This window comes from Bombina bombina, chromosome 2 (genome assembly GCF_027579735.1).
Source record: "Bombina bombina isolate aBomBom1 chromosome 2, aBomBom1.pri, whole genome shotgun sequence".
Classification (NCBI taxonomy): domain Eukaryota; kingdom Metazoa; phylum Chordata; class Amphibia; order Anura; family Bombinatoridae; genus Bombina; species Bombina bombina.
In genome coordinates, this window is record NC_069500.1 from 698,540,859 (window position 1) to 698,554,693 (window position 13,835).

The window sequence follows — 13,835 nt, forward strand, 5'->3', positions numbered from 1 at the left end:
GGTTAGTGCACATGAGAATATGCAATGGGGTTTGCGCAAGAGTGAGGTATTTTTTCTCTATTGACTTGTATGGAGGAATACGAGAAAGCACACGTGATATACTAAGTTCAGCTCTTTGCGTGCATCAGGTTAGCACGAGCGCAATAAATTTTTACTTTCAACTCATAATACCTGCGCAACCCAACGCACGCAAAAAGTTACTTGTAGCGCAATTAGCGATATAGCAAAAGCGCTAAATAGTGCTCCACTTGTAAACTAACCCTTAATGTCTGCACAATTTACCTCTGATACATTACTCTGGCAAGTATGCTGCAAGTGCTGTTCCAATCTCTTAGGCAAACAATAGTACAGTAGCACTATGGCCTTGTACAGGTGGCAAGTACACCTACAATTGGCTTATGGTATTGACAGCAAAATATCTGCACATAACATTGTTTTCTAGCAGTAAAAGTTACATTCCTTCAGCTAGAAATGACTGAAGAAAAATGCATTACAAATTAAACTATTCTTGATTTTTTTTTCTCCACAATAGTCTGCTTAGCAAGTTTGCAATAACGTTGATTAATTTATTATTATTTAAAATAATAATACAGACATCCCAACTCTCCCTGAAGTTCAGGGAGTCTTCCCGATTGTAATAGCGGCTCCCTGATGCCAGCAAATGGAATGCAATCTCCCTGAAACTTCAAGTACAATGATCCAATGTGGCCAAAATCCGGAAAAGTGTTTCTTTAAAGGGACACTCAAGTCAAAATTAAACTTTCATTATTCAGATAGATCATGCAGTTTTAAACAACTTTCCAATGTACTTCCATTAACAAAATGTGCAGTCTTTTTATATTTAAACTTTTTGAGTCACCAGCTCCTACTGAGCATGTGCAAGAATAAGCGTGTATGCATTTGTGATTGGCTGATGGCTGTCACATGGTACGTGTATGCATTTGTGATTGGCTGATGGCTGTCACATGGTACAGGGAAATAGACATAACTTTTAAAATTGACAGAAAAAAAATCTACTACTCATTTAAAGTTTAAACTAAGTGCTATTGCATTGTCTTGTTATCTTGTATTTGTTGATTATGCAAATCTACTGTGTTGACTGTTTCTTTAAGGAATGCCTTTAGTTGCTGGGACGTTATAAAACCCTCAAAGCATGCATCAGTAACCAAAAAGCCCCCACTGATTTTAATAAAATAAAACACAAATACTACCTTATTTACTGCACATATTTAAAGTTAAACTTCGTAATTCTAAAATATTTAAACATTCAACAAGTGTACTTATTGTATTGTATGTGGTTGTGCAATAAAGCTACTTTTTATTTTTAATGTGACTTTAGTGGGAAGCTACTTTAATGATAAGACTCAATCTTATTTAGGGTTTCAAGGTGTCCAATATATAACTGGGAGGAGGGGGGGGCGGTGCAGTAGCGGGTGAAGCCACCTCCCTGAAATTAGTTTTTGCAGGTTGAGATGTCTGATAATAATAATACTATGCTTCTTTTAGGTTCATATTTGCAATGTGTACTTGTCTTAGAGTTTCTACAGTAGCTGCCTATAACCAATCTCAATTCTCAGACCTCAGGAGTATTTTTATTTTTTTTATTTTAAACTATGGGGAAAAAACAGTGCTTAGTCACAGGTATTTTCCATGTTCAGTTGCAGTGTACAGCATCTGCATTATTTTGCTGCTACTGATGTCAGGGTCCCCTCATTACTTGACACCATAGGAGGAGCATATCAGATGAGACAGAGTTTTTAAAAAAAAAAAAAAAAGCTGTGTGCCAGCAATGCCTCAGCTGCTTTCAGGGCATATACATTGCTTGTGTGACAGCAACAGAAGCAGCAGTGAAATGCAGCTAGTGACACAGCTGGGAAGCAGGCAGGCACTGGTCCAGTGTGTGCAATGATCTCTCTCTGAGCCTGCATGCGGTGGCTCACAAGTGCTCTCACTTCTCAGGAAAGCAGCTTATCGTGTAACTCATTGGAGTAACTCAGATTCCCCCTGGTGACTGCAGTGGTTTTTTTTTTTTTCAGTTTATTCTTTCAGCTAATACATTTTTACTGAACGATGGCGGAGGCAGAATTGCATAGAGAACGTCTGCAAGCAATAGCAGTAAGTAGAGTGTTTTATTTGACTTCTTCTTTTGTTTTAGAATGGGTGTGTGTTGTGCAGGTCTGAGCTTTGCTGTGAGGTTTCCTCAGGAGGTATTGCCAGCATAGTAACGGTTGCTGCTCGCTACACAGGAGTTCCTGCTAGATTTCCGTTCCTGTGCTATCATGGTGTATATGAATGTAAAGGATTTTATTTTTTTAGCTTTTTTTTTTAGACTGTAAAGATAATTATTGTGTTTGATTTGTCTTTTTATAAGCTGTTTAATGAATGCTGAAAAGCAGCACATAGCAGTGATATTCCAAGCAAGTCATGCAGATGTAAAACGCATACTGCAGCCACAGCACCAGGATGCTCTGCAATACAAACTACTATTGTAATAAATGTGCTGCAATTTCTCCTCCACACCTACACAGCTTATCAGTTTGGTATTACTTGTCAGTATCTACTGGAGTCACAGGTTGCATGCTATTTCCATGGGATAAAAATTTTTTAGGAACAGGGGTGAGTCTAAACCATATAATATGTGGTCAATAAAGATGAGCACCAAGCTAAATATAAAAGTACTATTTCTATTGATTACTGTTGTTTTTTTTTTAATTACCCTTCTTTACCTCTCACCTTGCTCTGTATAGATCAGTGGACTTGTAAATTTGCACTGCTTCTCAGTTTTAAGGGGAGCTTACATCTTTAAGGTTAATGGTGTATATCCCTCACCCCTGTATCTGCCACAGGCTATCAAATACATTAGAATAATGTTGCCCTTTTCAGAAGGTTAACACAATTTTGGAAGCATATCAAATGTATATATTGAATGCATCTCTTAATGTTGTTGGTTTCCTTTGAATAATTTACATATGCATCCATGTTAAAACTTTTATGCACATTGCTTTCCATTGTGTGCCAGATTAATAGCATCAATAATGCAGAACAAAATATCTGCACACAAAAACAATTACAGGCTTGTAGAAAGACGATACGTCATAAAATGTTGACAGAATGGGCCTTTGTCTGCATCATTTATATTCATTTCTGGCAGTGCAAACGTGTGCACTGAGTACAAACAATTAGTAGCCTCAGCAACTTTTTCTGCCATGAATTTATTTTTTTGGGAACCCACAAAAAAAAAATAGTTTCTTAAACCACATTGTAAAGACTGGCACTTCACAGAAAGGAAACAGCATTGTCTGCAGAAATAGCTGCAACACGTTGCTATGCACTTGCACAGTGAGTTTTGGGTAGCCTACACGGTTATAACTCTGCAATATTAAATCAGAAGAGTTTGTAAAATACTGAAGTCTGTGTGATTTATTACATTATGTTTTGGATTGGGATCTGATAAACATAGTTAAACCTTTAAAAAAAAATGAGACAGTTCAAGTTAAATATAAGGGATATTCAAACCTTGCCTTATAAATAATCAATGTATATTCTAAACTAGCCCATGGTTTGATATCTAGATGTTGTAATTCTCATCTAATAATTATAATGTTTAATTGTGATTAGATATTTGTGATAAGTTTAGAAAAGGAAGCAAGGCATTTCTTCCTCTGCTTACACAAAACCACTCACCCAGACAGAGGAAACCACAGGTAGATGCCATTTTTTTTATATGTAGACTGCACTTTTTTTTAAAATTAAATCTTAACCCCTTAACGACCAAGGACGTGTCAGGCATGTCCTACAAAAAAAATACCCTTAAAGGGACAGTAAACCTACCAAATAATGTTTTATAAGTCTGCACATAGTGCAGAATTATATAACATTAGCTTAGCACTAGCTTTATAAAACAAAGGGCTGCATAGATATTTACCTGAGAAAATGACTTTAACAGAACGCCGCTCCTTGCTCTACTGAGCGGGTCTGTTTTTTTTTCAGAAGCGCATCGTGGCATGCTGTCTATTCACAGCTGGCCCGACCGTGCCATTAAACTCAATCTAGCTCACTCCCGCTACCAGACCAGAGCAGAAGCGAGCTAGATTAAAGGGACAGTCTACAACAGAATTGTTATTGTTTTAAAAGATAGATAATCCCTTGTTTACCCATTCCCTAGTTTTGCATAACCAACACAGTTATATTTATATATTTTTTACCTCTGTGATTATCTTGTATCTAAGCCTCTGCAGACTGCCCCTTTATTTCAGTTCTTTTGACAGACTTGCAGTTTAGCCAATCAGTGATGGCTCCCAGGTAACTTCACGTGCACAAGCACAGTGTTATCTATATGAAAAACATGAACTAACACCCTCTAGTGGTGACAAACCTGTTAAAATGCATTCTTAAGAGGCGGCCTTCAAGGTCTAAGAAATTAGCATATGAACCTCCTAGGTTAAGCTTTCAACTAAAAATACCAAGAGAAAAAAGAAAAATTGGTGATAAAAGTAAATTGGAAAATTGTTTAAAATTACATGCTCTGTCTGAATCATGAAAGTTTTTTTTGGACTAGACTGTCCCTTTAAGTTTAATGATGCGGTCGAGCTGGCTGTGAATAGACAGCATGCCACGATGTGCTTCTGAAAAAAACAGACCCGCTCAGTAGAGCAAGGAGCAGCGTTCTGTTAAAGTAATTTTCTTAGGTAAATATCTATGCAGCCCTTTGTTTTATAAAGCTAGCGCTAAGCTAATGTTGTATAATATGTTTACTGGCCCTTTTTACGTCCTCTGGAGTTTCAAGCTCTGGAAGCAATTGTGATTGCTTCCAACTGCTTCTAGGGTATTGCAGTGATGCCTTGATATTGAGGCATCACTGCAATACCCTTTTTTACCCACCAATTGCAGAGAGAGTCACTCTGTGGCCCTCTCTGCATCGGCCAGCGATGGTGCAGATCGTTGGTGGGTGGGAGCTGTAGCAGGGAGGCGGGTGGGCGGCCCATCGTTGGTCCACTTCCTTCCAGGTGCCGGGAGTGGAGGGCGGGTGCACGCACGGGTGCACAAGAGCGTGCACAGGTGTACAGAAGCGCACATAAGCACACAGGAGCAGGTGTGACTGGGACCGCTACACTACAGAAAAGTCTAAGGGATGGAGGGAGAGGGGGGCAAATAAATATTTGGTAAGGGATCTTGGAGGGGGAGGGGGTAGGGATATGAGGGGGGCAGCTACACTACAGAAAATTGAGTTTTATTTATTTATTTATTTATAAATAAGGATATTTTTTTAACAAACTGGGTACTGGCAGACAGCTGCCAGTACCCAAGATGGCGGCAACTAGGTAGAGGGTGGAAGGTTAGAGAGTTGTTTGGGGGGATCAGGAATGTTGGGGGCTAAGGGGGGATCAAACACTGCAGAAAAGCTAGAAAAAAAATGGGTTTATTTTAGTACTGGCAGACTTTCTACTAGTACTTAAGATGGCGGTGACAATTGTGAGGTGGGGGAGGGAAGAGAGCTGTTTGAGGGGGTCAGGGAGGGATCAGGGGGTGGGAAGTGTCAGGTGGGAGGCTGATCTCTACACTAAAGCTAAAATTATCCCTACAAGCTACCTAATTAACCCCTAACTGCTGGGCATAATAGAAGTGTGGTGCTCAGCGGCATTTAGCGGCCTTCTAATTACCAAAAAGCAATGCCAAAGCCATATATGTCTGCTATTTCTGAACAAAGGGGATCCCAGAGAAGCATTTACAACCATTTGTGCCATGATTGCACTAACTGTTTGTAAATAATTTCTGTGAGAAAGCTAAAATTGTAAAAAAGTTAATGATTTTTTTATATTTGATCGCATTTGGCAGTGAAATGGTGGCATGAAATATACCAAAATGGGCCTAGATCAATACTTTGGGTTGCCCACTAAAAAAAAAATATATACACATGTGAAGGGATATTGAGGGATTCCTGAGAGATATCAGAGTCCCAATGTAACTATCGCTAATTTTGAAAAGAAAAAATGGTTTGGAAATAGCAAAGAGCTACTTGTATTTATTGCCCTATAAATTTAAAAAAAAAACAAATAACATGTAAACATTGGGTATTTATAAATTTAAGATAAAATTTAGAAACAATTTAGCATGGATATTTTTTGGTGGTTGTATATGTTTAAGAGATTTTCGGGATCAAAGTTAGAAAAAGTGTATTTTTTCCATTTTTTCCTCATATTTTATAAAAAAATTTACAGTAAATTATAAGATATGATGAAAATAATGGTATCTTTAGAAAGTCAATTTCATGGCGAGACAAACGGTATTTGTGTGGGTACAGTAAATGAGTAAGAGGAAAATTACAGCTAAACATAAACACTACAGAAATGTAAAAATAGCCTTGGTCCCAATTGGTCAACAAATGGAAAAGTGATCTGGTCACTAAGGGGTTAAAGTATTTATTTTATGGATTGAGAATACCTGTTTGGTTTGTGCTCTTTGATTCTATTGATCTTCATAATGTGCTACAGCTACTTGACAATTCATACAGTGACTTACCATGTTTTATAATGCAACTCAACTTCAAGATATTAAATGTTTTACTGATATAAATTGTTTGTATTTGTGTTATATTTTTAAATAAATCAATAATACAGTTTTTGACAGATAATCTTAGTATTAATAACTCGGGAATTATAATTGGCAGTCACCTTCGTCAGCAGATTACAAATGCAATGCCACCAGTGGAACCAAAAAGTATGTTTTAAAAATATCTTAGCAGATGCAGTTTTACAGCATTATTTTGCTTTGCAGGTAAAGCAATGATGTGTCAACTAACTGTGCACCAAGTTTACAAACAAGTTATATCTGCTTTGCATAATAGTGTCTGGCATAGATATGTTCTGTATAATTTAGAAAATTATGGTGAGATATTTTAGAGGGAGCATAAAAAGTCTTCAAATGTGTGTATTGGAGCACTATAAAATGAACCCTTGGAAGTGTCGTGTTATGATACCTAAAATATTCCATTTGCAGCAAAATTGGACACAGCCCAATTATGAAACTTGATGGGGAGAGGATTAGGCTACTTGGCTCTTGGCCTCATTGGCAGCTATTTAACTTGTATATATAATGGCCAGGCTACCTACATACAATTTGAAACCACAAGTTGGTAGACACAGGAAATTACATCAGCAGTACAGCAAGACAGTCTGTTTAGAAAAAAAATTAATGTGTACAATATATGCATTTTTCATTTTTTTAGCAGAAAGATGTATTATATTGGTCAGATAAATATAACTCTGACTTGCAGGGGTGCATATAGACCTTACTAGCCTCCAGGGCAAATCTCATTTCTAGAACACCCCTAACAAAGCACAGTGAGATTGAGGTACTGTAGGGCAAGATGGGTAGGACCCCTAGAATACTGGGACCTGTCTTAGCTGAGAACTTTGGGACCCCCGTACTTACTTCCCTGCTGACTTGAAGTGTTCCCTTGTAACCTGTGTTGCCCTCAGATACTTGTTCCAGGGTTGATCAAAATATTGACTTCATATTATGCAATCTAATACTGAATGAAAAGCAGTATGACCTTGTAATAAACTATATTTCAAAAAAATAATATGAACCATAAAGAGGCAGTGATTTTAAACTAAGCTGCCTGAACAACCTCATGGTTCACATCCCTCTTCTTGGAGTGTCATGCAGAATTAGGACTTAGGGAAAAATATTAAATTGACTGTTATGTTTGTTTGAGCATAAATTTCTTATCTTAAATGTTTTTAGCGACACGTGATGTGTGATAATGCTTACTTATACACATATGTTCATTATACTTTCATTTATTTCAGTGAATGGAAATAATAAAGTATTTGGGGTTGGGGTATTACAACCATGTAGTAAATATAAGAAGGCATATCGTATGAATTTAAAAAATAAACTAAGAGTGTGCCAGACCAAACAAGTTGCAAACCATTGTTATATGCAGTTTACTAGATTTTTATGATTAAAGAGGTAAACAAAATACTATATTAAAACAATATTACTAATCTTCTTGTCTGCGTTCCTACATCCATTTTACTGAGATATGTAATACTTTGTATTTGTCACACCACCAAGAAACAATGTGTTCCTTCAAATATAATGGGCTCTAATAGATGTCTCGCCATTTGATCTGACCGCAAGATCACACAACTCACCACTCTTAAAACTTCTCAGTTATCCATTTTTGGTTTCTAATTTCTTTTTTGCTATTGCTTGTTTAACATGTGTTTTAAATTCATACTCAGAGCTTCATATGGTTAGATGAGTCTTTCAGACCTTGTTATTTACCCCAAGTCTACTTAATTTATAGAGATGGGGACCAGAAAAACAGGAGCCATATAAACGAGTAGATTGCAACATGAATGCAGAACAGAACATCTTACTAAATATTTGTAATTGACATTAGATTATTAGTCTTAGACAACCAAAGCCTATAAAATGCTACTAAATTGATACAACATCACCAGCCTATATATAATATGCTGTTTAATTAGGCTAATGTAAATTATTACCTGGTATGCCTTTTATTCAATTAAAGGGACATGAAACCCACATTTTCTTCTTTGATTCAGATAGAGAGCATTGATTTTCAAACTTGTCCTCAGGCCTCCCCAACAGGTCAGGTTTTCAGGATTACCTCAAAAGAGAGCAGGTAAAATAACCAGGTTTACTAATTAGCTGATTATTTCACCTGTGCTCTAGTTCAGATATCCTCAAAATGTGGCCTGTTAGAGAGGAATGAGGAGAGGTTTGAAAAACAGTGGGATAGAGCATACATTTGTAAACAACTTTCTAATTTACTTCTAATATCAAATTGTTATCTATTATATTATTATTATTACTTCACTGCTTTATTCTCTTTGTATCCTTTGTTCAACAGCAGTTCCTGTTTTTTTTTTCAACAAAGAATACCAAGAGAACAAAGCAAATTAGATAAAATAAGTAAATAGGAAAGTTGTTTAAAATTGTATGCTCTATCGAAATTATGAGAGAAAAATCATGTTCCTTTAAATTAATTTAAAATAGTAGTGTAATCAGTATATACATATGTTTACTAATTTAGAAAGTATACAATTTTATTTTAATTTAGCACTCAAATTTAATGTTGGGGTTATATTCACATCAAATGAATTTGTATGAAATAAAATTATAAAACACTCAGTGAAATTTGTTTAGTGAGCTCCATAAATGTTGTGTCCACTTAAAAAAACAGCCTTACAAAATATTTGCAACTCACTTGACACATTTCTGTGGATTAGCAGCTGTGGCTAAAGATTTGAAACTCTGAAGGTTACAGCTGTATGTCAGTTGCCACCTTGCAAATCTAACTCTAAATTTCAGCACATAGAACATATAATGCTCATGGATTAGTAGCAGAAGTATACATGACCCTGTGAATTTAAAATTACCTGTTATAATGTCAAGGAGCATACATTTTTACTTGAAGGAAAAAACTCATGCCCCAACTGTTTCTTTTTTGTTGTGCAAGTTGCCCTCTTCATCCGCCTTATGAATGTCCCCGGTTCACAATTTTTACCAGGAAATATTTTTGCTATATCCTTGTTGGTCTACAAGAGTGCATAAATAGTAGACTTGGGGGTCGATTTATCAAAGGTTTTCGCCAGCCTTTGAGCCCCTGCAGCTGCAGGTTCTCACACGAGAACCTGCACACCATATTTAACAAGTAGTGGTCATCAGATTGCTGCTTTGCTTACCTCTTAGCCACCTCTTGTTTGGCGAAATTCAATCTCCCCGGTCTTTTCCAACCGGGGAGATTGACAGCTTCTGTCCGTGCATGATTGGCTGTGTGCGAGCAGGGGGCGGGATTGCAGGCGAGCACAAAATAGCGCTCATGTGCGATGCTGAATTCCTCCAGGAGAATTCAGACCGCCAGAGGCAAGCTGCGGCAGACAGGGGTGCGTAAATGCGCCCGAGTCCACCTCAGCTTGATAAATCACCCCCTTGAGCACTGTTCAGCATACAAAGAGCACTTACATTGCAAACAATTTTGTCACCTGCTGTAATTTTATTATATTGGGAATAAAATTGAATAATGCTCCTGTTTGGGTATTTGAAGTGTCGGAATTCATGGAAAACTGCAAAATGTATATTGAAAACTTCCAACTGAGAACATGAGACACTTATACAAAAACACTATAATTTATTTATAGAGCCTTAACTTCAGTGCCATTACAAAGAGAAATGAGTGCACAAGGACAAGTAAAGTACACAAAAGCACCAAGGTCTTTGTTCTGAGACCTTACTGCATAAACTAGACTTAGTTGAATTGATTGTCTCTACAGAATCACTGTGTGTCATGCTTTGACCCATACAATATGAACATCATTATGATAGGAGCTGCAAGCATTAACAATTACATGCCACTCCTGATTGGCTCACCGGCAGCTTCCTGCTTAGTCTGGGAGGAACTATACCTCTGTGTTTTCCTAGCCTAACATATAGCTTTGCTTTAGAATGCCCCTTGCAGTCATAAATAAATATGCTGATGATCATATTTTAGCTGTGGACAAGTTTTATGGTTGAAATGCATATTTTTATTTTTATTATTATTATTGAACTATTGAATGTTTTTTTATGTGAACCAAATGTGCAAAAAAAAAAATTATAAATAGACATTTACAATAAAACATGCAAAAAATGTAAGATATACGGCAAGGAACAGTCCAAAAGATGGTATGGTTGTTGAATTTTTTTTATCAATAAAATCATGCAAAAACCTATGCAAAGAATTTTCTTATGCATCAGAATACTATTGGCAAACAGTTTCAATTCAAAGTTTATGACGTGTGAAGCTTTGAAAAAAACAGAAGAAAAGAATGAGAAAACTGCTTTGTGAACTATGGCAATTATTTTGAATTTGAAAACCAGCAAAAACACAAGCCACGTTATCTTGCTCTTCTAATCGATAGCAATGTGCAACAATGTCACACAAGTTTTTTTAATTTAATTATTTAGAGCAATCTCATCTATAACTAAAGTTTGTAGAGGGGTTTCTTATCCTGGGCTTTAGAAGAAAGCATGCTGGTCATTTGCTAACTATGTAAAGCCTGGGGCATAACTAGCAATCTGATGTGTTTACACAGATGCCTTTAATTTCAGCCCCTCTGCTGTTTGCCAACTTCATTTATCATGATCCAGAAAGAACAGTTAGGTGGGAGGGGAAAGAGACTAACTTAAAAAGTCTAAATATAGATGCAGCTGCCAATTTGCAGACAATGACAATCAGGGACTAAATAAGGAGGAGTCATGGTCTGCTAGGATGGAATGATACAGACTATTAGGTTGCATGTGTGTAAAGTTCTCAAGATGTAATCTCCAGTTACAAATGTTAGAAATTCTCTGGGATCCTCCTGCTTATACTACACAGGTGGAATGAGCTAATGCTATGTGTCCAACTGTAAATGTGTGCATGTGTGTCTATAGAATAATTTAAATACAATTTACAATTTGTTTCCTAATATTAATTCTCAAACAGTATTTGTAAATAAAATCCATGCAATAAAGAATATCCCTTTTCTATTTTCTCTGAGGCTTACTACCAATGTGCCCTTCAAATTTGGAATATAGAAATGGGGAGAAGGAAAATATGAAATATGGTACCATATGTTGTATCCAAAATTGATATTTGTATATATCTACCTAAATTTTCTTCAATTTTGGTGAGAAAATATTTATATCTTCTTCAATGGTGTCCAAACATAATATTAGAGAAAATTATTATATATATGATGGGCTCAATATTATTGTAAGATCATACTTTAATGTCCTGTCTGTAAGCTTTCACAAATACATTTAAAATACAATACAACAGTCTTTTTTAGAAATAATTTTTGTACCCGGGATATACTTATGTATTACATACCTATTATGCCTTTTTCAAAGCTTTGAATCTATATTTATTTTATTGCGGTGGTATGGAACCGAACCCACAATATCTCCGAGGTACACCTGGGTATATTAATATAACAATGTTGGTTGTTCAAAGCTGGGGGATGGGTAGTAAAGAGGTTATCTTTTTTTTTTTTTTTTTTAAACAAAAAAATAAAAATAAAGTAGACTGTCCCTTTAAGTGCAAGCCCTCATAGAAATCTATTATGTTGCAAAAAAATCTGTGCCATCCAACATGAATAGTGTAGCACTCACAATAAGTATTAACCATAGACTTGTGATACTAGCACACAAATGCAAGTGGTATAGCTTGTGCTCCAGCAATGTTTATGACCCATACTGCTTGCATGTTTGTGCTAGATGTGCAATCTGCCCCAGAATAATCCCTAAATAAAAAAAACCCTGCAAAGCACTTTCATTATTCATTTTTGGCTGATTTTCCTATAATTAAACTCTAAAAACTATTGTTACCACTCCACACAGAGAGACTGTAGTACATTTTGTGGAATGCTGAACCCTGACATTTCTGCAAGCTGCAAAGTGATTGGTTGATATATGTAGGAACTAATTTATATCTCCCTAATTGGCCAAAGTAAAGAAGGTTAGATAAACAATATTCAAGAGCAATGCAGTGATTCATTTATAATTTGTAAAAATAAAAAATGTTAATGTCCTTTTAATTATAGACCTGGGAAGAGAATGTTAACCAAATATATATTGTAAAGTTACATAAATAATATAGGAAAACATAAAGGTGCAAATTACAAGTGGTGTGCTATTTAGCGCTTTTGCTCAACCACAAACACAGTTTGAAGGAAACTTTTTCTGCTCTCGATTACAAGTTGAAAGTAAATGGTTTGCACATGAGCGAAAGCCGACACACTTACTTTAGAACTTTGGATATCGCGACTGTGTTAACTTCTCCCCATAGACTTTAATCAAGCGTGCTTTCAAAAACAGAATTAACACTTTTAGCTTGCACGATTGTTAGACCAAGGTGCGCTCAACCCAATGTAAATTATTCATATTTTACATTTCAATGTTCTTCACATAGAATAAATGTTCTTTTTATTTAACCCCTTAACGACCGAAGAACGTACCAGGTACGTCCTGCAAAAATTGGCAGTTAATGACAATAGACCTACCTGGTACATCCTCTGTGAAAATGAGTGCTGGAAGCGATTGCGATCGCTTCCAGTCACTCTCAGGGTATTGCAGCAATGCCTCGATATTGTGGCAGGGGGGTGGGGGAGGGAAGAGAGCTGTTTGAGAGGGATCAGGGAGGGATCAGGGGTTGGGATGTGTCAGGTGGGAGGCTAATGTCTACACTAAATCTAAAATTAGCCCTACAAGCTACATAATTAACCCCTAACTGCTGGGCATAATTCAAGTGTGGTGCGCACTGCACAGCTGCAATTAGCGGCCTTCTAATTACCAAAAAGCAATGCCAAAGCCATATATGTCTACTGTTTCTGAACAAAGGGGATCCCAGAGAAGCATTTACAACCATCTGTGCCATAATTGCACAAGCTGCTTGTAAATAATTTAAGTGAGAAACCTAAAGTTTGTGAAAAAGTTAACAATTTTTTTTATTTGATCGCATTTGAAATGGTGAAATGTGAAATGGTGGCATGAAATATACAAAAATGGGCCTAGATCAATACTTTGGGTTGTCTACTAAAATAAAATACAAGTTTTTATAGGTAAATATAATAAAAAGGATCTATTTCTGTTTAAATGGAGTGATATCAAAAATTCTAAAAATACTCTTTTGGGGAAGTTTTAGTCTGAAATTCCCGGTCCGTTAAGGGGGTAAACATTGGGTATTTGTAAACTCAGGACAAAATTTAGAAACTATTTAGCATGGATGTTTTTTGGTGGTTGTAGATGTGTAACAGATTTTAGGGATCAAAGTTAGAAAA

General features: G+C 36.3%; 1 protein-coding gene across 1 annotated transcript in view; it reads left to right on the top strand.

Moving 5' to 3' along the window:
• The first annotated feature begins 1,943 nt into the window (after nt 1–1,943).
• The window catches only part of PALM2AKAP2 (PALM2 and AKAP2 fusion), a 340,815-nt gene continuing 328,923 nt past the window's right edge, over nt 1,944–13,835 (top strand). Inside the window, exon 1 of the mRNA XM_053702675.1 lies at nt 1,944–2,115. Coding sequence (XP_053558650.1) covers nt 2,071–2,115 — 45 coding nt within the window. The 5' untranslated portion in view covers nt 1,944–2,070. The remainder of the gene's footprint in view (nt 2,116–13,835) is intronic.